At 33.8% G+C, this 24,128-nt stretch overlaps 1 protein-coding gene across 1 annotated transcript; it reads left to right on the top strand.

Annotated features, from left to right (window-relative positions):
- Positions 1-6,174: 6,174 nt before the first annotated feature.
- Positions 6,175-23,828, top strand: LOC110992951 (sensory neuron membrane protein 1-like). The gene is made up of 9 exons (XM_022258964.2): positions 6,175-6,297; positions 6,790-6,947; positions 9,281-9,431; positions 9,715-9,972; positions 10,595-10,806; positions 11,303-11,588; positions 12,021-12,146; positions 14,103-14,244; positions 23,728-23,828. The coding sequence occupies exons 1-9, from the start codon at positions 6,184-6,186 to the stop codon at positions 23,826-23,828; spliced, it is 1,548 nt and encodes a 515-aa protein (XP_022114656.2). The 5' UTR covers positions 6,175-6,183.
- The last annotated feature ends 300 nt before the right edge of the window (positions 23,829-24,128 follow it).

Here is a 24,128-nt window from a genome sequence, read left to right as displayed (position 1 = left end):
TTCTTCTATACAAAAATTTCAGTGTTCCTAATTCAGTTTTAGAACTTTCGTTGAAATAACAACTTTCACTAGTTCCTTTTATACGTAATTATTATTATTATATAGTATTGGATTTTATTATACTTTTCAGTATACAATATATAGCAAACGGGTAAGAAACTCACCTGGCCATAAGTGATACAAGGCTATAGCAGCGATACTCGATACGATGTAACAGTGTGCCGAGCGTTGGCAAGCTTTTATTAAATAAAAAAATTAAAAACATAATGCAGTATGTTATATACCATAACTATTATATTTGGAAATTACAGAGTATAGTTATTATATAGTTCCGTCTTCAAGACCGATTAGAGTTTGATCTGATCGAAAAATAATACATTCTAAGCGTAACACACACACTATCCCTCGTTATAAAATATAGAATTCTAAGATACAAAATATTCCTTTCTCCTTAGGGATATAATAAAATAGGTTTAAGAGATTGTTGCATAATAAAGTTTTGTTGTCTGAATCAACAACGCCCACGCCAGCTTTGAAACTGATTATGTTATGTATATGTTTTCAATCTTTGAAGTATTTATAAATAATTCAATTATAACACGCATCTGATTTGTAAGTTTTAATATATATTTAATAGGATCTAATGAAATGAATGCGTTTATGTTCTATGATAGTGGTACAATTAGATACATTAATTATAAAAATCCGCACAATCAGCCATATATAATAAACAATTAAATAGGCAAGTTAAGTTAGGTATTTAAAATCTGTGTCAAACTTATAATCAAGATATTCGCTCACTTATATACTTTATTACTATTGTCTTTATGGGTGAGGTACCCTTTCTTTATGTATTGTTATGGCGGAGAAATAAATTTTGCTTCGGATTCAAAAACCTGTTTTATAATGTGACGGCCTATGGACAATTCACTCATGATTTTATTATAACTGCTTTATTTGAACTAGTTTATAAATTATAATGAAGCGCTTGAAACTATAACAAAGTGCTTTCAGCAACTGACAGACAGGAACGTTGTCATTGAAATTATATATAGCATTTCATTAGAGCTTTCGACAAAGCGTTGGAATATACGGACTTTTAATAAGTTCATGCTAATCTAAAATTTATATTTATTGTAATTTTGATAGAGAACGAATTAAAAGAAGTATCATTAGTTCGGATAGTTTGGATTAATACCAGCATCGCTATGTGGAAACAACACACTGAAGTATTTTCGAACCAATTTAACTTAGTATTCTTCAAGAAAAGAGCGTACCAATTTTTAAAAGGCCGGCAAAGTAATCGCGAGCCCTCTAGCATGCAGTGTCCTTGGTTGGTCACATCTGACGAGCCCCCTGCCCGTATGCCGCCTTTTTTATAAAAACAACAGTACTGAAGTATAATCATTGAATTGTTGCAAATATATGGTTACATAAAGATTCACTCTAAAATGTTTACCCCGTTTTATGCATGACAAACGACCAATCACGGGTGCTATGCGGAATTCTTCTCTTTCTGTAAAGAGTTGTCAAAGGAACATAATTGCTTGAGAATTATCTCCGTACCCACGTAGATTGATGAGCCCCAAGCCAAAGGCTGAAGTGCCAAAAACTTCACCAGGCTTCGAGATGAGCGTTGTTTGAAAGGGGAAGACGGAATCACGATGTGCAGTTCCACGGAGCATTCTCCGGAGTGCAATCTATAGAAGACTGGATGGTCGGCAACTGAGTTGCAGTGGGAGTGCAACTTTAAGCTCTCTTATTGAAAGCTCTATCCGGAAAACCGACCCCATCATGTCCATTAACCTGGAAATACAAGTTAAGTCATATTGAAATTTCTTTGTTACTATTTTACTTTTTTAATAATACCTGATCCATTTTAAACATACAATTTTACAATTACGGTAAATTACAGGGAGGGTAGAACTTCATTTGTAAACCTTTTATAATTTAAAATGCATGACACACCTCCTTTATACACTTACTATTTGATTGGCGTTTCTTATGATAAGGGTAAGACTAGACTAACGTTTTTAGATATGTTAAATTGCCTGATCGCCGTATTTATACTATTAAACACTTAAGAGTAATTAGTGCTTTCATATTATTTTGATTTTAATGTTCGTAGGCACCAAATCAGTATACAGCGATTTCTGTTTCATTGTAATAATAACTGTTTTGTTTGACGCATAATTATAAATTAAAAACAGTTTTGTCGCTATCAGACTTTCGGACAACATTGCTATGTACGTTTGAGCAAAGATAGGGTACGTATACGCACGTATCTACTAAGTACGTATTGCCAACATAAAGGAACTGCAGATTCAAAATCTACTTGGGTGCATTAGAATTCAAGGATCCATTCGAACAAACTACTCGGGCGTTATTAGTATTAAATATCTATTGATTGACTTTGCAATCGCATCAACAACAACAACAAAATATCTTTATTAATTAAGGTAAACAAGTACACTTATGAACGTCAAAAAAATTAAATTAATTGTAAATTTACATTTACATTTACTACCAGTTTGCAAGTCAAGGGCGTAGAGCATCAAATAATCTTAATAAACATATCATATAATTAAATAAAACAAAAAACTTGGTGATTAAAAAGAGATATAGTGACCATGCGATGGCCAAGTCAATAGATTTATTATAACGATGTTGTTGGGTTAGCTAATTACGTAATACATAAATTAAAACAAAAGGTCTCTTATCTCTTATCTCTATCTTAACTTACTGAATAAATTAACTGCATTGTTCTTCATAGATGTCATAACTTTTTGAATATTAATACTCATTATTTTAAAGTAGATTAAAAGATGAATTAAACCAGGTGCTAAATTGCATGAAATTTAATTTTCAATTATGGAAATAGACGCCTTTCTAGTATTCAATAAGTGGGCGTTACTAGTACAGTCGCGCAGGAAAATAAATTTTGAAAATTCACCTGAAATTAAAGCTAGCCTTATAAAGTTCAAAATAATAAAAATATATAACTTTGTTTTATATACTACTATATACTACCGTATAGTGATCTTTTTTCTAACTTACTTTACTACTCGTATATATACGTAAATTTAAAAAAAGATTACAATTATTGTAAAACAGTTTTAATTTTAGATAATTAATTTTTTTTTTGGTTTGTTCATTCATTACACAATGCCTATATAACAGCGTTTAACTTTAAATTGATTTGTGAAATGTGAAATCTGAAACACCTCTGTAGTCGACTGTACGCTGTAGCTAACCCGCCCAACTCGTTTGCAATACTTTCCAAGAACCAGCTGCCACACTGAAGTCACCGTTCACGTACGTATTTTTGATACAAAGATTTTACTATAATATATGTAGATTTACAATATAATCAATAAAGTCGATATCTGTCGAGATTTTTCGAACCACATCATAATACGTACACGGTCTTGTTTTGTAATAAACTCTAAAACTACTGAATAAAAATCAGCGATGTTACAACACTTTAGACCTGGCCTCAGTTTTCTGTCTTTGTTTCGTAGTTATTGGTTTTTTTTTAATTGACATGTAGGCGATAATTTTTCTGTCCCACAAGTTGTCGATTTTTTGCCGTTCACCATGTTGTGGAGTGTAAGTAACATTGACAACATTCAAGCCTAAAAAGCAAGCCTTGCACTCTCGGGTTCGATCGGGGTTTTAGTTGACAAAATTGTGCTGGATTTATTCAGGCTTAAGTTTAATTATAACAAGCGGAATGAATACCAAAAAACGTGGTGTACACGCCTTAGAAGCTATACTTCTTTAGCGTGACAGTTTTTTTCTAAAACTTTGTTTGTAACACTAACAAAAAAACGTGAAAAGTATGATTATAACGCATTATCCAGTTAAATAAAGTTTATTTACATATCACAAAAAAACTAATATGACTATAGCTAACTTCAGGGTGTCTTAAATTCATTCTTATCAATTTTCCTAACGCGCCAAAAGAAGTAAAACTTTAAAAAACTGCAAGGAACAGCCCGTTTATTACCTTATTTAAGTGCAAAACAATTATCATGGATTAAGGAGGGAACTAATTTGTAATATAAAATACTAAAATATAATTTAAAATGTTACAAAGTATGCCTAATTCATATATTTTTGCTTTTTAAATATGTACAAAAATGCTTTGCCGTAGTATAAATTATAAAAATAATTTACTATAATATTTTTACATTCTTAACCAAGAATAAAACGGTATATATAAAATAATTAGGATATTAGAAAATTTATTAAAAGATTGCGTTCGAAACCGTATATTAACTATTATCACTGCAACTATTTGCCACTCATTCGGAGAATAGGAATCTTAAGGAAATCAACATCATGTTAAAAAATTATTAGGAAATTACAAAAAACAGAGACTTCAGGTACGATTCTCTGTTAAATCATTACCAAGATGTTATTAAAAGATTTTAATGTTATAATAGAAACTTTTGTTGTTGTTATTATTAATACAATAAATACTTTCGCGTATTCTGTTTATTTATTATAAAAGCAAATTACTATATATTAAATATATAATATACTTTTAATTATAGTAATGAATGCTGTGTTAACTGATATGCATTTTATCTTCTAGAAAATCTTTACCTACGTATAGGGAAGGGTTTTCCCGGAAGATTGTACATTTCAGGCCAATTAACTACTTATTGAGTGAAACTGATAGATTGTTGTCGGAGTATGTCCAATTTGTCAACGGTATATCCCTGGTTCTTGTTTTGAGTTATTGTCAATTATTCCTAAGCCTTAAGTAAAATAAAGAAAAAGTAATAGTTAATTATTGTCAGTTAGCATTTGTCACCGTGAGAATGTAACATACGATTTATACATTAAAGAAAAATATGTAACATATTTCTCTGTAATTTTATTAAATCGATTTTCCTTGCTTGAAGGTAATACCTATTAGGTTTTATAAAAAAGCTTTGATTTTTAATTGAAAACAATACTTTATATTACAAATTTCAGTTTTTAGTACCATGGCTTTTGTGGTTCATAAAATAAATTGTAATGCCTAATTAAGGTAATTCAGAATCGAGATCAGTAGCGAGAGGGTAAGGATATTTGCCTGGACCCTCTTCATTTAAAACTGTTTACATTAAAACATTATACCTCTCTATTTTGTCACAGCAGCAATAATTTACATCTGAAATTTGATGTTTCTGAAAATTTGAGGCAAACGTGGAAATATTTTTCTGACTTTGTCCGGAGTCAATTTCGGTGGCGGTTATTGAAGGTATATTTTAAAACAATTCTTGCCATTTATATTAAATTGTATCCTAGCAAGACTTATTAACATTATTTGACCTTTGCAAAGACCTCTAAACATAAGTCGAGAAGCTTTTTATCTAATTCTCTAAGAATATCAAATAAGCTTATTTATTTAAATACTGAAAATATATTTTCATATGACACACGTTTTATGAAAAATTTAGCTCAATTCTTATATATATTTAAGAGTGTGTATGTCACTGTACTCCCCTTAAACGGCGGACCGATTTGAATGTATGCGTTTGGGTGACGCTCTGGATGGTTAAGATTCACAGTTCAACCCGGCAGATGGCGCTGCTGTCGGTATTTAAATTATTTGTCTATACAGCAAATAAACGGCTGATACTCTTCTGTGCATGTGTTCGTATCTAAACTCCTAAGCGGCTGGACAAATTTTGATAACGGTTTTTGTGTGTTCAAGTGGAGTCGAGCATGATTTACATTCTTTTTTTTTGTATGTAAGACGTGTATACAGGACAACGTCTGTCAGATCCGCTAGTTGATTTTAATTCATATAGCTTACAAAATGTACGTATGTATGAAATCCTTCTAATTATAAAATTTTTAAAATTCAAAACCAGTTCTCAAATCAAGGGCGATGAACGGAAGAGAACTGGTAATAAACTCTCCGCCACTCTTTTTAATCGCCAAGAGTTTTGTTTTACACCATGTAAGGAGTTGCAACCATTACACCATGTTCCACATGATGTCTTAAGTAATTTATAATAATAAAATAAAAGATTTGTCCTCTATCAGCAGTAGGCATGGTGAAAGAGAAATAGAGTATTGATACAAGGAGACATTATACATTTGAAATGAGTTCTCGATTCCATAGAAGATTTCCGAGTTGGCGTTGATTAAACTGATAAGACATTTTTTTTCTTCAGTACAACAATGAATCTACCGAAGCATATGAAAATAGCAGCAGGATGTATGGGAGCATTAATTTTCGGCATTCTGTTCGGTTGGGTCCTGTTTCCTACTATACTCAAGGGTCAACTAAAAAAGGTGAATTGCAAATTTGTAAACAAAGTTTTCAACAAAACGGGCACCTAAGGAAATTTTAGTACTAATTTTCTAACTTTTAATAATTCATTAAAAGTAAATTTAAAAATTCTGTAATTCTGTCAATTTTGTTCTAAATTCAAGTTCGATGAACGAAAATGTTTTTCTCTTTTATCTTCTTAAGTCTTATTCTTCTATCTTCTTAAAGTTGCAAGCTCTCATGTTTGCTGTATAAAGTCAAAAGTTGTATTTTTGAACTTCATTGTGATAATATACAAATCCCTGTAGAAGTCCTGTGATCTTCACTAATCTTTTTAGGTAGCTAAACCTTCCCCTACCAGCCTACCCCGTAATTATTTGTTAAAACAGAAATTGAACCCTGAAATCGAATTATTTGCAATCTGATTACACTGCACCCCAGTATGATTATATTCTAATAAATTTCAAATTAGTGTTAAATTATATAACAACACAGTTTGAATTATCTTTACATAGGAAATGGCTCTTTCAAAGAAAACGGATGTCCGCAAAATGTGGGAGACGATTCCCTTCGCTTTGGACTTCAAAGTGTACTTGTTTAATTACACAAACCACGAAGAAGTTCAAAAGGGTGCGATCCCGATCGTCAAAGAAGTTGGACCATATTATTTCGAGTGAGTAACAGAACACCTGAGCAGAGTTAGTTTACTGGTTTGAGTAAGTGCTTTGAATAAGTGAGATCACCTATTGGCTGTTAAAAAAACATGTGTATTTCCTGGATTCCTGTAATTCGTTGTTGAGTCGTTGACCGAGGAAAACACTAGCGCGGTCACCGGTACTATAACCCTATGCCAACTGAAATCTTTAATTAGCGTCTCTGCACTTAAAACCCAAGGCCCAAGAGGCCAAGAGTCTTTTAAATGGCGATTTTAAATCAATATGATTTTTATAGTGAAAGCCGTATTTAAATTTCTGAACTAAATGTCCATCTGATAGCGATATTGACATTCCGAAGGCGGAAAACAAAGTTATATTTTCTCACTTTTCTTATCAAACTATCGACTTCTTTGGAATACTAATGTAATGAAAGCAACTTTGTTTGCTATAACGGATATTTCATCTCATAAAACAATATATATTTAACCGTTTATAAATATTTTCATTTCAAATATACATCGTGATGGAAGTCTTCTACTGTATGATTTAAAAAACACTTTCTTTGCGAACTCAGGAACTGTAACAGATAGAATTGAATCGACTCCCAGTGGGGGTTTTCAATGGGAGTAACGACCTCAAATTGTTTAACATCAAAAACATATGAAAAAATAAATAATACTCATATATAAAAAAACATGTGTGCACACATCTTAAACATAGATTACACTTTCAAAAATGTAGGTTTTAAGATTAAGAAGCGAATGTTATTTTATTTTTTTAATTTATTATCAACTAACAACTTTGATAAAAACTACATTCACTAAGATTAAAAAAGTGTTGTATTAATATGTGAATTAGTCTTATTACACTTTTCTTTAAACTATTTTTTTTATTTAATATTTAATTTACGTGTGTTTCTCTTGTAACAGTCGCTTTTTCGTTTCAGCGACTTTCAAATCACAACGTTGCCAAAGTAGTTTTCTCTTCAATAAATATTGTATCTGTCTATAACTAGAAAACTGTCTGATGTAAAACTTATTTGTAAATTAATTATTACTAAGGCTAAAGCCCTAATAGATGACCGCATACCAGTATATAATCACTCCATGTATTTGTATAAATTTATACGTTTTCCTGGTCTCGACTTCGACACTATTCTGATTGACTGATTTTTTTCATCAACATCTGTTTTTTATAGGTCCCACTCATTTTTAAAGATACATTTACTAGTATAAGACTAGTAATAGTAGTACGACTAGTAAAATAAGTGCAATAAATAAATATTCAAATAAATATATCAATTAAACATGAGAAAATGGGAAGACAATATTATCTAATACTCCAGTTAATACGTAATATTCAACCTAAACGTGTAATACATGAGAATATTCTCTGTTGCAAAACTTTTGACTTATAATAGAAATGTTTCAGTAACGATTACAAGGGTTGACACAGGTGCATGTAATTACTACAACTAGATTAAAACAAGGGTTTTCGTGGGAATACACACCAACTTTATCTCAACTTTATAATTAAGCAAAATTTATATTAATTTTCAACACTATATGGAACTAGCTGCCCTCTGAAGTATTTCCGAAACAATTCGACTCAGGGTCAGTGGTGTAGCTACCTTGGGTGGCTCCCAGTGGGGAAGTTGGTGGTATCACCCCAACGAAAGTAAAAATCATTAAATTTTATAATATTAACTTATATTGCTTGCGCCCTGGCTGTCATTCATCGTATACTGAGCCAAAATAAACGTGTATCAATGCGACCTCCTCACGCCCCGCTAGCACTGATACAATGTTATTTGGATCAGTATACGATGTACGATTTTAACAGATGTTGAAATTGATTTAGTATTAGTAAACGTGAAATTATCTCGGTAACTCCTTTTAAAAAAATTAACACTAACGTCAAGATAACGTTTATATAAAAATAACAAAATACCTAAATTTGTTAGATAACTCACTATACTTAGGAGGTATCGATATGATATAGAACATCGATCATTTATTAAAAGATTGCGAGTATGGAACGGGGAATCCCCCTCGACAGCGTCAGGCTCTTTTGCGGGAATCCCCGAATTCTACTACATAGAGATGAGCTAGCGATTTTTTTCTTGTTGAGAGACCTGAGGGTGTCCATCCAAAAAAGGTGACACCCGGTTGTTTTATTTACGTTCATTGTTGTTATTTATTTATTTATTCATAAGAAGATTCACAGCACAATACAAAATAGATGAATATATACATAACAACATTAAGAAAAGTACATTCGGTTTAATACAAATACCATTGTATATAAAACTACTGTTTACTAGATCAGAAACTAAATACTATTTTTACAGAGAATGGAAGGAAAAAATCGAGCTAAACGATGATGAAGCGACCGATACGGTCAGCTACAAAAAGCGAGATACTTTCTACTTCAAGAAACATTTGTCTGGACCCGGTCTAACGGGAGAAGAGGAAATTATTCTGCCTCATATGTTTATGCTTGTAAGAATATCAAACTAAGATGGCTATAATTTTATCATACCTGATTCGAGATTTATTACAGGTTCATGTGATGTTAAGTGATACCGCCCATGGACACGTTGCCAGTAGTCTCGCAAATCCGGCGCCTTTGAACTCTTCTCTATACTCTTTCTAAGTCTTCTTTAAACATCTTCCATTCTAACCTAACCTTGAAATTATTAGATAATTTTTGTTCTTCACTTTAACCAATTTTTTATATAGAAATAAGATTAAGTAATAATAGAGATTTCTCAAATGATTACAGACTTTGGCCACCATAGTTTCCCGAGACAAGCCAGCAATGTTAAATATGTTAGGAAAAGCTTTTAATGGTATTTTTGACAACCCTGAAACCATTTTTATGAAAGTCAAACCTCTGGACTTACTTTTCCGAGGGCTAAACATAAACTGCGCTAAAACAGAATTTGCTCCTAAAGCTGTCTGTACGGCGATAAAGAAGGAAGCGGCCGATCGTCTCATTTTCGAACCAAATAATCAATACAAGTTTTCTATTTTTGGTATGGTGAGTATAGGTTATATATTAGTACTACCTAAAGGGGCAGTATATATATTAGGTGGGCTAAAAATATCGTAGGCTCCTTTTTTGTTTTTTTGTTTATTTGAGAGCGATTATAGCGGTCATAAAACGGAAGCGAATCGATGCCCAATTTATGGAATTCTGACATAATTTGAGTTGTGACAAAGCTTTCGCATATCCATAATATGTCCAACAAGTTAATTTGATAACTTTAGGGTCTCAACTGTAATCAACTTCACTTTTTGGTTCTCCAAAACTATTTCGTGGCCAGTTTGGGCTTTTTCGATTAAGGCTTTTTATTTATTTATTTATTTATTCACACTTCGTTTCACAAAAAGAAAACTTACAGCTATTAACAAAAATTATTGTAATTATTCTAGAATCTCGATACTATGAATGCTATGTATATTTTAACATTATCAATAAAAATAAATTTATTAATACTTTTTTTAATTATTTTGTTAGATATTTTACGCAAGAATTAATATATTTTCTGTCTATACGAAAACATAACAAAACACGAAGTTTTTTTTTTAATGGCTTTAATTTGTGCCAACTGGGCACAAGGTATTTCGCCAGTGTCGTGTAACACGAATTTTATTTTTAGAGAAACGGAACAATTGATAAACACGTGGTAACTGTTTTGCGAGGAATCAAAAACGTGATGGATGTCGGTAAAGTGATTGCCATTGATGATAAAACAGAACAAGATGTCTGGCGGGATTCCTGCAATAAGCTTGTAGGCACTGACGGGACTGTTTTCCCGCCATTTTTGACCGAATTTGACAGACTTGAATCGTTTGCTGGTGATTTATGCAGGTAATTCAATTTTAACTTAAATAAAAATCTAAATAAGAAATACACCTTATTTTTCATGATAAACGAGAGTTTTATAATGTAAACACGATGTAAGTTTTATATATGTATAAATGTATGTATTATTCAACACATTTCAATTCGATTGCTTGATACGTCTCTTGCTATGTGATTACTTTCAGTTATTTTTCTCTACAGTAATTACTAAACAGAAATATAACTAAGTTTAACACACGACTACCTACTCATTTCTCGCTTAATAGGTACAAACAACAAATAACATTTCTTAAACCCTTTCACAAGAACACACATACAAACACACACACCAACATATATTAAGTATTATATTTTACTAGAGTAGGCAATACATAACAATAATAATACCAAAAAGGAAGTTTATTCTGACTGCTAACGACGTTTAAATCTCAAGCCAGAAACATTAATTCTACAATGTTCACACAACATACGGTTGTCTTCATTCTTATTTGACTGTATCCAGATCTTTCAAGCCCTGGTACCAAAAGAAGACGTCCTACCAAGGAATCAAGACGAATCGTTACATCGCTAACATTGGAGACTTGGCTAATGACCCTGACTTGCAGTGCTATTGCGAAAGTCCTGAGAAATGTCCGCCCAAAGGCCTGATGGACCTGACAAAGTGTATGGGTGCACCGCTCTACGTCTCACTGCCGCATTACTATGACTGTGACCCGGAGTTGCTTAAAAATGTGAAAGGTCTTAGCCCAGATGTTAATGAGCATGAAATTGTCATAGATTTTGAACCGGTAGGATTGTTTTTTTTATATAGACTACTTTACTGGCAGAAGAGTTGTGGTATTCTTAAGAACCGCTTCCAAATTCGCTTGCTAATATATATAATATTTGATTATATTAGAGCAGTGTGAGTGCTTCAAGTGACTCTCATCCGTGTGGTCGTATATATAATTTCTTTCTATGTGTGCATGGGATACATAAATTAAATATATTCATTATAAGATTTTCTTAATTATTGATGTAACAACGTCTAATAAATCGATAAACGCCGGCTGCACGCACGAAAAACTATGACATTGTCGTTAACTCATTGTACGCTTGCGTTTTGGTACAAAATAGTGATAATTCAACTTTAATCATTAAAGTATCATTTTGTCAATGTTTTCTTTGACGTTGTCACGTTAAACTATCCGTACACCGATTTTACAGACCGCATTTTTTAGATAACAGGTACTCCAATGGTTGCCAAGCAACGAGTTCAATTCAGCTTACAATTAATTCAAACCGACAAAATAGAACTGTTCAAAGAGCTACCTAATACTCTAACACCGATATTCTGGATTGAAGAAGTAAGATATTTTATTTATATTATAAATATAAAAAAAATATATTTAATAATATGTTTTAATATATAGTAAACATTCAAAACAGCGGCAGCCTAGCGATTTCTCAACGCACGATGAAATTTTTAATTTCTAATTAAATTTATAACTTAATGTAGATTCAGTCCTGAATACAGTGAAGCACTTTACCTTAGCTCACTTCAACAGTCATAAACATGTGAATACTGATCAACTTTTGATACAAGTACAAGCCTTAAGAGAAATAAACCGCTTGATTTACTAAAACTAGTGAACTGCAAGTGTATCTTGGACTCATGAACATAGTGTCAAAACATAATAGAAAACTATCCTGTTATTACCTTAGTTAAGTTCAGTAGAAAATTAAATCAACATAATATCGTAAGCCATATTGGAGGCTAGAAACTCGTTCTATTAAGAACTTTAGAAAGCAAAAAAAAAATACGTTTGCTCGTAACATTGTGAAGATTCCATCATCAGACAATCGCCATCTGGCAATGTGTTCATGTGTGGTATCACTTAACATCAGATATGCCTTCTGCCTATTTGCCTCCTATTAAAAAAAGCATTTCTGATTTTGATTTCCACTGAAACATTTATAAATTCATAAACTTTAAATATGTGGAAAATATAGCCTCATAAATATGTTCCAATTGTCTAAGCTCGCATTTACGTATGACGTCAGTTATAAATCTGAACTCAAATTACAAGGCAAGAAAATTGCGAGGGAAAATAATCTGTGAATTTTGCCATATGAATCTTTATAATACAGAAATGCTTCATGGTCGTTACGGTAAATTATAGACCTAGCTATGACATTATCGCGAAAGTATTTTTATGCCTTCACGTAGGTAGGTAAATTAAACTTTATCAACTCATGTTTTTTTTGATGTTAAGTGATACCGCCTGCTACCCATGGACACTCTCAATGCTAGAGGACTCGTTAAAGCGTTGCCATCCTTTAACACCAGTTACTTAGTTAGTCATAACAATGAATGAAGCTGTCATTCATTTCTTACATCAGTTTTATTCATAATTTATTTTTCCGGTTATCTCGTTTATTTATTACGTGGCTTCCTGGATCTACTACAAAACTTTAAGATCGAGGTGTAATTTTAGAAAAATTTGTAGCCGTCTTCAATACCCTTTAATGCACACGAAATAGACGATATTATGTTTGATTCGTATCGTTATGGTTTTGTAAAAAAAGGAGTTAGGAGTGTACAGTTAAGAGAGTTTAAATTAAAGCCATTTTAATTAACTTTAGGTAATTAAGTTATTGTTCTTAAGATAATAAAAAAATACAGAATAAGCGGCTAATAGACTACTACATATAATAATTATATGCTTATAATTAATATCCATAGCGGTAAATTACCTGCATCATGAGCCTGCCCCATATAAATAATAAACATTTCTTGTTCCATCAACAAAAAATATATAAATACAATTTTAACTACTCTGAGATGCGGTCCATATTCAAGAGAGCCTTTTTACCATCATTTATTAAATGCCATCGTCATCCAATTTATTCCAGCTACCCTCTCGATCCCGTCGGTCCATACCCTATTGGTATTCCTTTGTTCCTTCTAGAACAGTCAGATCTGTCATCAGTATGGATACGTGGGCCTACCTATCTTCATTTAAGTTTAATAGCATCAATTATTTTTGTTTTTCAACGAATAATACTCCTTTTTATCGCACGCTGGCACGAACGTAGTTTGGCTTTTGTTTTGTTTTTGAAAATCCAAATTTTTTATTTATTTATTTATTCCACTACAGTATTCTATCTTAACAGTTACTACTAATACGATAGAATTCCAAAATAATTCCCACACCAATTATCCTACATAAAACATAAAAAAATTGTATTTTCTTAAAAATTATAGTAAGCTATAATTACTGTGAATAATTATAAATATATAGATTTTTTTATAATTTTAGGGTCTAGCTTTAAACAAGACGTTTGTGAAGATGTTAAAGAACCAGTTATTCATTCCAAAGCGTATAGTCGGAGTTGTTCGCTGGTTGCTGGTAGCTGCTGGTCTGTTGGGTACTTTGGGATGTCTGGTGTTCCACTTCAAAGGTGAGTTTAATGTGGAGCGTACTATATAAATGTTCAGTAGCGGTTGATGCTTCTGTTTTTCAAATAAATGAAACTCTTTGTTTGATGCTGTTTTGTTGTTGTCAATTAGCTTATCGTTAGAATTTGAGTTTATAACTAACATAAAATTTGGGGCAGTAGGGTTGCGTCGCTAAGATAAAAAGTGCGTGCGTACAAAGTAGACATGTCAGAAGTGAAATCTCTTTGTAAATTAATTATTACAATACAAGCCCCAACATATGATCATGATGTATATGATCACTCATTGCTAATTGCAAATTGTCATCTAAAGTTCTAATATGTAACTACTAAACGAATACATCAACCAATAGCGTGTATTTTTTCTCGATATCCCTTTCTCACTTTCTCTCAATCAGCCTCCATCACTCTCTCCCTTTCCTTCGACAAAAACGCTGCACTTTTCCGTGACGATCCGTAAAAATATTACCCTCATGCGCCTAAAGAAGTTTCACTTCAAACTTATTTATGGGTTTTTGAGTCTCAGTCACATCAGTTACCTATAAAAAATATAAGTGTAGTCGACCTATTGGTCAATCTCGGAAAGGAGAAGTTAAAAACTAAAGGAATCATTTATTACTACCATAACTGACGTTTCACAATGTATTGGCCACAAGTGTAAGATTATTGGTAACATTTGGTTTGCCCTTCTAATTATTAACTTAAATATATGTAAATTAGCTAATGCTAGGTAACATAATATTAAATAAGTTTTTGATGAGAATTTCATAGAAGTTATGTGGGTCCATAAATGTGGGATTTGTCGAAAACTATTACGTATTATATCCAGCTGACATATTTCGCTTGAGTGGAGTTTTAATACGATATATTTCTACAGAAGAGTTTTAAATTTTAAAAGGGAGTGCGTATTAAAATAAACGATTTTTATACGATCTTGACTTTATGAATATTTTGATATACCGAGAAGGATAAGAAATTTACATGAAATTACAGATATATCTTTTATCTCTAATAAGCACTCTAATTTGGGGTACTACGCTTCACTTAACAGAATGGCCGAATGATTTTTGTAGGATCGCCCATTCCCTATCATTCAAGGTCTTTTGTGTAATATTTATATTTGTAAACTTATTAATTAATTTATTTATCTATATATATAAAAGAAAGTCGTGTTAGTTACACCACTTATAACTCAAGAACGGCAGAACAGATTTGACTGAAAATTGGTAGGGAGGTAGCTTAGAGCCAGGAGACGGACATAGGATACTTTTTATCCCGTTCTACAGCGTTCCCGTGTGACTTGACATGAAACGTCAGTCACTATAAAACGTGGTATAACAAAAAAGAATCAGACTTGGTATAACAAAACGCAAATGACAGCTATATAATGACGTACACTGAGAAAACGGTATTTTTATCCTAAGAATACTTATTTTGATTATCAAAATACTTGGTATTGTGATACTAAGAATACCTGGTATTTTGATAATCACAATACGAGGTAGTTTGATAATCACAATACGAGGTATTCTGATAATCACAATACGTATTTTGATAATAAGAATACTCACTTTATTATACTTGGTATACTGATTATCAAAATACTTTTTTCTCAGTGTATGGATGACAATTTGATATTTGTGAAATCAATATTAAAACTATTTCTTTTAAATAAATAATTAACAAGTGGATTGAAGTGAAGTGAAGTTTAATTAATAATGCCGCGACCAAGACGATCGAATCTTTCCCGACAAAGCCGTAATGCAAGAAGAATACAAAATACTGCAAATGAAAGGACTGAAGAAGAACAAGAAATTGCACGTGAACAGCGCCGCGATAGTATGGCTCGACTTCGTGCTTCTCAATCACGAGAGCAAAGTGAAGCAGCCCGTGAAACAGCTCGGTTGGCAATGCAGAATCGTCGAGCGAACAACAGAAGTCAACAAATAGATAATTTGCGACGCAGAACAAGATATTTAGCTGATTTGAATCGAGCAGCGTTTCGATACGATTGCAGCAATGATTACAGCTTGCATCCTAGCGTTTGCATTGGGCAAATGGACGTTGTTTGCAAGTATTGTGGTGCATTAAAGTTTTCCGGAGAAACGCCTGGATTATGCTGCCTTAATGGTAAAGTGAAATTGCCAGTGTTGACTGCGCCACATGAGCCGTTGTATTCATTGCTTTCTGGCGAAACACAAGAATCACGCCACTTTCTTGCAAATACTCGAAAATACAATAGTTGTTTCCAAATGACGTCATTTGGGGCAGACATTATCGAAGAAGAAGGATTTAATCCGACATTTAAGGTATTTATTTTTGTACTTACATAGAATGTAATTAAATAATAACTTACTTTATCTATTGGTATGTACTATATTTGCTAATACTGAACTCTACCCTCCCACAGAAAAAGTGTTTATAAACATGTTAATACTGTCTGGTTTTTATTTTGTAGATACAAGGACAAATTCACCATCGAATTGGAGCATTACTACCTTTCGAAGATACACAGAATAAATTTTTACAAATATATTTCATGGGCAACATGGAAGAACAACTTGATCGACGCCTAGGGATCAATGCAGGAATGAAGCGAGCAATTCTTCAAGACTTGCAGTGTCTGCTTCATGAACATCATGCGTTGGTCAGGTTGTTTAAGAGTGCTTTAGAGCGCATGCCAAATGATGACTATAAAGTTGTCATCAAAGCAGATAAACGACCATCTGGAACACACGAACGCACATTTAATGCTCCAACAGTAGACGAAGTTGCCATCCTGATTGTTGGTGAACAATTGGAAAGACGCGATATTGTGCTTACACGTCGCGATACTGGGCAACTGCAACAAATATCTGAAACTCATCGATCATATGACGCATTGCAGTACCCACTGATGTTTTGGCAAGGAGAAGATGGATATTATTTTAATATTAAAATGATAAATCCATTGAATGGTAAAGTATCAGTATCTTAATAATGGTTAATGTCTGTATTATTTGCCTTTGAAATGGTTAATTATCAAATTTTTAATTTCAGGTGAAGAAACTACAAAGAAAGTTAGCTCAATGAATTATTATGCATATCGTTTGATGATTCGTCAAAATGCTGACAACTATTTGCTGCGGTTTCGTCGATTGTTTCAGCAGTATTGCGTTGACATGTATGTAAAAATAGAAACGGAACGTTTAACATTTATTAGGTTGAACCAAGCCAAACTGCGTTCTGAGGAATACATCCATTTACGTGATGCAGTTAGTACTGAAGGAAATGCAGCTAATATTGGTCGATTAACTATTCTGCCGGCGACGTACATTGGTAGCCCACGTCATATGCATGAATATGCACAAGATGCAATGACATATGTTCGTCATTACGGCCGGCCAGATCTCTTTATTACTTTTACCTGTAATCCAAAATGGATAGAAATTACTCAATTGCTGCTTCCCGGACAAACATCAAATGATAGACACGACATCACAGCACGTATATTCAGGCAAAAAATTCGGTCCCTGATGAACTTTATTGTTAAACAACGCATCTTTGGAGATACTCGATGCTGGATGTATTCAATCGAATGGCAAAAGAGAGGCCTGCCGCACGCACACATTCTTATTTGGTTAGTGGAAAGAATTCAGCCTGACCAAATAGATGATATCATATGTGCCGAGATTCCTGATAATGAAGTCGATCCAGACCTACATGATGTTGTTACTACTAATATGATTCATGGACCGTGTGGTGCCATCAACCCCCAATCACCTTGCATGGTCGATGGAAGGTGCTCTAAACGATATCCACGGAAATTAACGGCGGAGACTGTCACTGGCAACGATGGGTATCCGCTGTATCGGCGTCGATCACCAGATGACAACGGTAGAACTGTCACAACGAAAGTGAAAAGAATGGATTTCGTTATCGACAACAGTTGGATTGTTCCATATTCGCCACTTATTTCTAAAACGTTCAAGACACATTGCAACGTTGAATACTGCAATTCAGTTAAGTCAATAAAATATATTTGCAAATATGTCACGAAAGGCAGTGATATGGCGGTTTTTGGATTGCAATCCTCGAATACCAACGATGAAATTTCACGCTATCAAGTTGGTCGTTATGTGAACTGTAATGAAGCGATTTGGCGTATATTCGCATTTCCCATTCACGAACGTCATCCTACTGTTATACATTTGGCGGTGCATCTGGAGAATGGTCAACGAGTATATTTCACGGCTTCGAATGCTACGCAACGTGCTGAAACACCTCCAGCAACTACATTGACCAGTTTTTTTGCAATCTGCCAAAGCGATCAGTTTGCACGAACTTTGCTTTACTCGGAGATGCCACGTTATTATACTTGGAATGCTTCTTCCAAGAATTTTCAAAGACGGAAGCAAGGTGATGCGGTTCCTGGGTATCCAGATGTGCGTTCTACTGATGCTCTTGGTCGTATGTATACAGTTCATCCAAAGAATAATGAATGTTTCTATTTGCGGTTGTTGCTGGTAAATGTGCGTGGGCCAACTTCATTTGAGACACTACGAACTGTTAATGGTGTAATATTCCCAACATATAGTGCTGCATGTGAAGAATTGAACTTATTAGAAAACGATACCCATTGGGATACGACAATCGCTGAAGCCATTATCTCTGCATCTCCAAGTCAGATACGCACATTATTCGCTATCATAATTTCGACATGTTTTCCATCAAACCCATGTAACCTGTGGCACAAATACAAGGATAGTATGTCAGAAGATATTTTACATCAAAGTCGTGTCAGTTCCAGAAATCACGATATTGAGATGAATGAGGAGATACATAATCGCGCTTTACTCTTGATCGAAGATATGTGTTACCTCATGTGCGGTAATTTATTAATCAGGTTAGGAATGCCAGCGCCAAATCGTGAAATGAATGACGCATTTAATCGAGAATTGGAACGGGAACGTGAATATGATCACCAGGAATTAGATTTAGTAGTCCAAAGGAATGTACCCCTGTTGAATTACCAACAAAAGGAAGTTTATGATACTTTAATGAAGGCAATCGCTGATGAAAATGGTGGTTTATATTTCCTAGATGCCCCTGGTGGAACTGGCAAGACATTCCTTATGTCATTAGTTTTAGCAACTGTTCGGTCGAGATCCAACATAGCTGTTGCAGTTGCTTCTTCTGGAATAGCAGCCACATTGTTAGAAGGATGCCGTACGGCTCATTCAGCATTCAAATTACCGTTAAATCTTCAAACTATTGAAGAACCAACGTGTAATATTGCAAAACACTCAGCAATGGCCAAAGTTTTAGCGGCAACGAAAATCATAATCTGGGACGAATGCACAATGGCGCATAAACGTGCATTAGAAGCACTTAACCGAACTTTAAAAGATTTACGCAATGACTCGAGATGTTTTGGAGGAGCAATGGTTTTACTGTCTGGCGATTTCCGCCAAATACTGCCAGTAATTCCAAGATCAACGGCTGCCGACGAAATGAACGCTTGCCTCAAATCGTCAAATCTATGGCGCTATGTGAAGAAACTGCAGCTGACAACAAACATGAGAGTTACATTGCTTAATGATACATCTGCTGAAGATTTCTCGGAGCAATTGCTGACTATCGGTAATGGTCAAGTACCTGTCGATGAATCAAGCGGATTAATATCATTTCCAAATAATTTCTGTAATTTTGTCACATCAAAAGACGAACTTATCAACAATGTATTTCCAAATATTATTTCTAACTAGAAAAATAATGAATGGTTGAGTGAGCGAGCAATTTTAGCGGCTAAGAATAAAGACGTAGATGACCTGAACTACATAATTCAAAATAAAATCATTGGAACAATGCATTCATTCAAATCTATTGACTGCGTCACAAATGAAGATGAAGCCACCAACTATCCAATTGAATTTTTAAACTCTTTGGACGTGCCTGGCTTACCACCGCACAATTTACGCCTAAAGGTTGGCTCCGTAGTAATCATGCTTCGAAACATAAACCAACCAAAACTGTGCAACGGTACGCGTTTGGTGATTAGTAAATTGATGAACAATGTAATTTACGCTACGATAATGATAGGAAAATTCAAAGGTGAGGAAGTTCTCATTCCGAGGATCCCGATGATCCCAACCGACATGCCGTTTGAATTTAAAAGACTTCAATTTCCGATACGTCTTGCATTTGCCATGACCATCAACAAATCACAAGGCCAATCCTTAAAAGTTTGTGGTTTAAATCTAGAACATTCATGTTTTTCCCATGGTCAATTATACGTGGCGTGTTCACGGGTGGGAAGACCATCTGCGTTGTTTGTTTTTGCGCCTGATAATAAAACAAAAAATGTCGTGTATCACAAGGTGCTTAAGTGAAGAGCAACCTATGTACTAAAATACGAAATAATAATGAATGATTTTTGTAGTTATTTAATTTTTTTTTGTATTTTTTCCAATAAAAAAAAAACACAATCTGCTTATTTATTGCCATTAAGGCGGAACAAAGTTCGCCGGGTCAGCTAGTTTATATATACAATCTAAAACAATGTGCATGCCTAAAAAATACAAGGAAATATGACATCACAAATTTAACACACTTACACATACACATCAATTACATTAGAACTTAAGCTATATCAAAAGCAAAACTAAAGAAACGGCCACAAAATAAACAAAAAAAAACTAAATAAAATTATATCGGTGTGGGCCTAGTGGCTTTTGTATGCTCATCTCTGAGGTCATATGTTCGATCACCGGCTGTGTACCAATGAACTTTCTTTCTATATGCGCACTTAACACTCGCTCGAACGGCGAAGGAAAACACCGTAAGAAAACCGGCTTGCTTTAGATTAATAAAGTCGACGCCGTACAGAAAGTTGCTTGCCTATTATATATTGACAAATGGTCATAAAACAGATAAAGAAATCTGAGACCCAGACCTCTACACAGCTCAGTTTAAGCACCACTGACTTATTTAAACTTATTAATTGTATTTTTATAAGAATTTACGAATCTATTATCGAGGCCACACATAGGTTAAAAATTGTCGTGTTTCTTTTCTATTACTTCTTGTTATGTCCTTGTCGGTGCGGATATAAGTAAATTAATGTATTAAGTTATATGACAATGTTCATTAATCTCACACCTTAATAATTCAGTTCTCAAATAAAATTGAGCTTGTTTTAGTTTGTAACCGTATCAGAAATAGAGACTGGATAGATTTTATTTTTAAAGAAAAGGAGGCTAATCTGATGTTACGTGATACCGCCGCCCATATACACTCAATGTCAGAGGACTCGCGAGTGCGTTGCCAACCTTTTATGAATTGGTCCGCTCTTTTCTTGAAGGACCCTAAGTCTAATTGATTTGAACATGCTTCCGTGGGCAGCTGGGTCCACATAGTGGTGCGCGGCAGAAATTGGCTTGAAAAAGCTCAGTCAATAGTCAGATATCAATTCTTTCGAGGCGGATATAAAAGTTTTATGTTCAACTTATTCAATTTATAAAATCCGTTTCCTTGACGATTTGCGAGTGACCTATATCATCAGAATACCCAATTGTGGATTATCCGAAAACCCTAGAGCATTTCCAACAAATGCCTGTAATCAAATTATTGAAGAAAGATTTAACCAATTTGATAAGTCCGATTCGCTTAAAAAAATATTGACGTCAATGCTCGGTATAAAACATCAGGCGTTAATTTCCAATCATAAATTGTTGATATATTGTAAATTTTAGCCTATCGTTAAAATCTTCCTTGTGTCTTCTTGCCTACCCTAAAAATTCTCAATTTTCATGATTTATTAAACTTGTAAAAACGTCTTAGAAGTTAACGTTATACTTAGTAGTATTAAGCTGAGTTCATAAGTTAATTTAAGATTTAGGCATTTCCATATTTTAATGTTATTTGTGAAAGATAATCGGTTTGGGTGCGTTTCTTTCACATTAGTTGTAAATGTTAAAATATAATAATGATGGTGAATTTGGATGATGAAAATTAATAACTAAAAAAAGTGCGGACACATATCAGAAGTAAAAAGTTACGAAACCTTCTTCGTAAATTAATTATTACTATGGTCATAGCCACCACAGATGATCATGTACGAGCAGTGGCGAAGCAACGTGGGGGGGCCGCACCGGGCATTCCCGCCTGACGCTGTCGCGGGGAATTCCCCGTCCCATACTCGCGATCTTTTATAAATGATCCATGTCCTTCATCATAAAATGTATTGCTTTTTACTTTCGACGGGGTTACACCACCAACTTCCGCGCAGGGTGCCACCCAAGGTAGCTACGTCACTGTGTACGAGTAAATGATTACTTCATGTATTTGTATATCTATATAGAGCACGTGCTCTTGTTAATATAAATAACTAAAAAATCTACGTTTACTGCACAAGACGTTATGCGACATAATTGCCATCTAAAGTTCTAATATGTTACTACTAAACGAATACATCAACCTATAACATGTATTTTTTCTCGATCTCCCTTTCTCACTCCCTCTCAATCGGTCTCAATCGCTCTGTCCATTTTCATCGAAAAACCCTGTACATCTTCGTACGTTTCATCGTAAAATTTTATCCTCATGCGACTATAGAAGTTTCGCTTTAGAAGTATACAAATATATAACTTTATCTATTGATAAAATCCTACATTTATATATTGTGTAACAAAATAAGCTATATCTATATGATTCATTTTATATATATAAAATGAATCCTACAATATCTTAGTAACATAAGCTATATTTATTCCCAAAATTATTTTAAAATAAATATTCAGGCTTGCGGAACTGGAACCGGCCGCTGTTCAAATATAAATATGGCATTAGACGATTCTTTTTGTTTGTTAACGATAAAAGCTTTTAACGTACTAAAAGATCAAACAACTATTTTTACAGATTGTGCGAATAATTTTGTCAAATTACAGTTCATGTTTTATGGGTTTAAATGGCAGTTCTAAGAATAAGATTAAGCTTATTACGATTAACTACTTGGCATGTGTTTGGGTAAGATTCAGAGTTGAGACTTCCGTTTCTCTTACCACATATATTTTGACATAAGAGAGTAATATAAATGCCATGGGCGGATCGTGAATTTGAGGGGCTCTGGGCTATTACCGGAAAGTCTCTCGTTAGAGACGCACACGAGAATAACTACTCCACTCAAAAACAAGCGACGGGGAATTTCGGTTTAATAGAGGCACATCGCATAGAGGGATTCCAAACTTCTTTTTGTTTTTTTTTAATTATATTTATTTTTTAAATTCAAAATATCCCCTTTATTTTTGAGTGAGGTCTGGCGGGATAGACCTTAAATAGATCAGCCGCTGCTTTGCGCTGAGTCTCATTATCTTGCCCGTTATAAATCTCTAATAATATAGGACACACATGCTTTTATGCCTATTATTTATCTAATAAAATTCTTCAATTTCTAAAGGAATAAAAATAAACGGCTAGCTATAATATATCGTACGTTATATGTTTCAGACAACATAATGCGGTTTGCCGTTGCCTCTGATTCACCGAGTAAAGTAAAACCAGAACCGGATTCAAATGGACAGGAGGCACCACCTAAAATTGAAATGTAATATTGGTGTAATAAATAAAAGAGTATTGCATAACAATTATATTATTCTTAAGCAAAATGTAAATGTTACTTTAACATAGATTGCAAATGATTTTTACTTTACAGTGATATTTAAATACTAAGCTTCTGTTCACGCATGTATAAGATATAGATAATTTAGGCCATGTTCAGATGGTCAATTTTTTTTGCGACTAAATATCGTGGCAGACGCATAGACGCAGGCGAACACGCGCTGTGGTCGGTATGAAACGTCTGTTGACAGGACCGTTATGCGCGACTTCCATCGCGACTACACGTTTGG

Source organism: Pieris rapae, chromosome 6, assembly GCF_905147795.1.
Source record: "Pieris rapae chromosome 6, ilPieRapa1.1, whole genome shotgun sequence".
Taxonomy (NCBI): domain Eukaryota; kingdom Metazoa; phylum Arthropoda; class Insecta; order Lepidoptera; family Pieridae; genus Pieris; species Pieris rapae.
This window is presented reverse-complemented; position numbering and strand designations above follow the sequence as displayed.

Excerpts from the sequence above, each read along its gene's own strand:
- LOC110992951 (XM_022258964.2), top strand. The coding sequence starts at position 6,184 with ATGAATCTACCGAAGCATATGAAAATAGCAGCAGGATGTATGGGAGCA. Across the intron at positions 6,298-6,789 it reads TCAAGGGTCAACTAAAAAAG|GAAATGGCTCTTTCAAAGAA; the intron begins GTGAATTGCAAA and ends ATCTTTACATAG. Across the intron at positions 14,245-23,727 it reads TCTGGTGTTCCACTTCAAAG|ACAACATAATGCGGTTTGCC; the intron begins GTGAGTTTAATG and ends TATATGTTTCAG.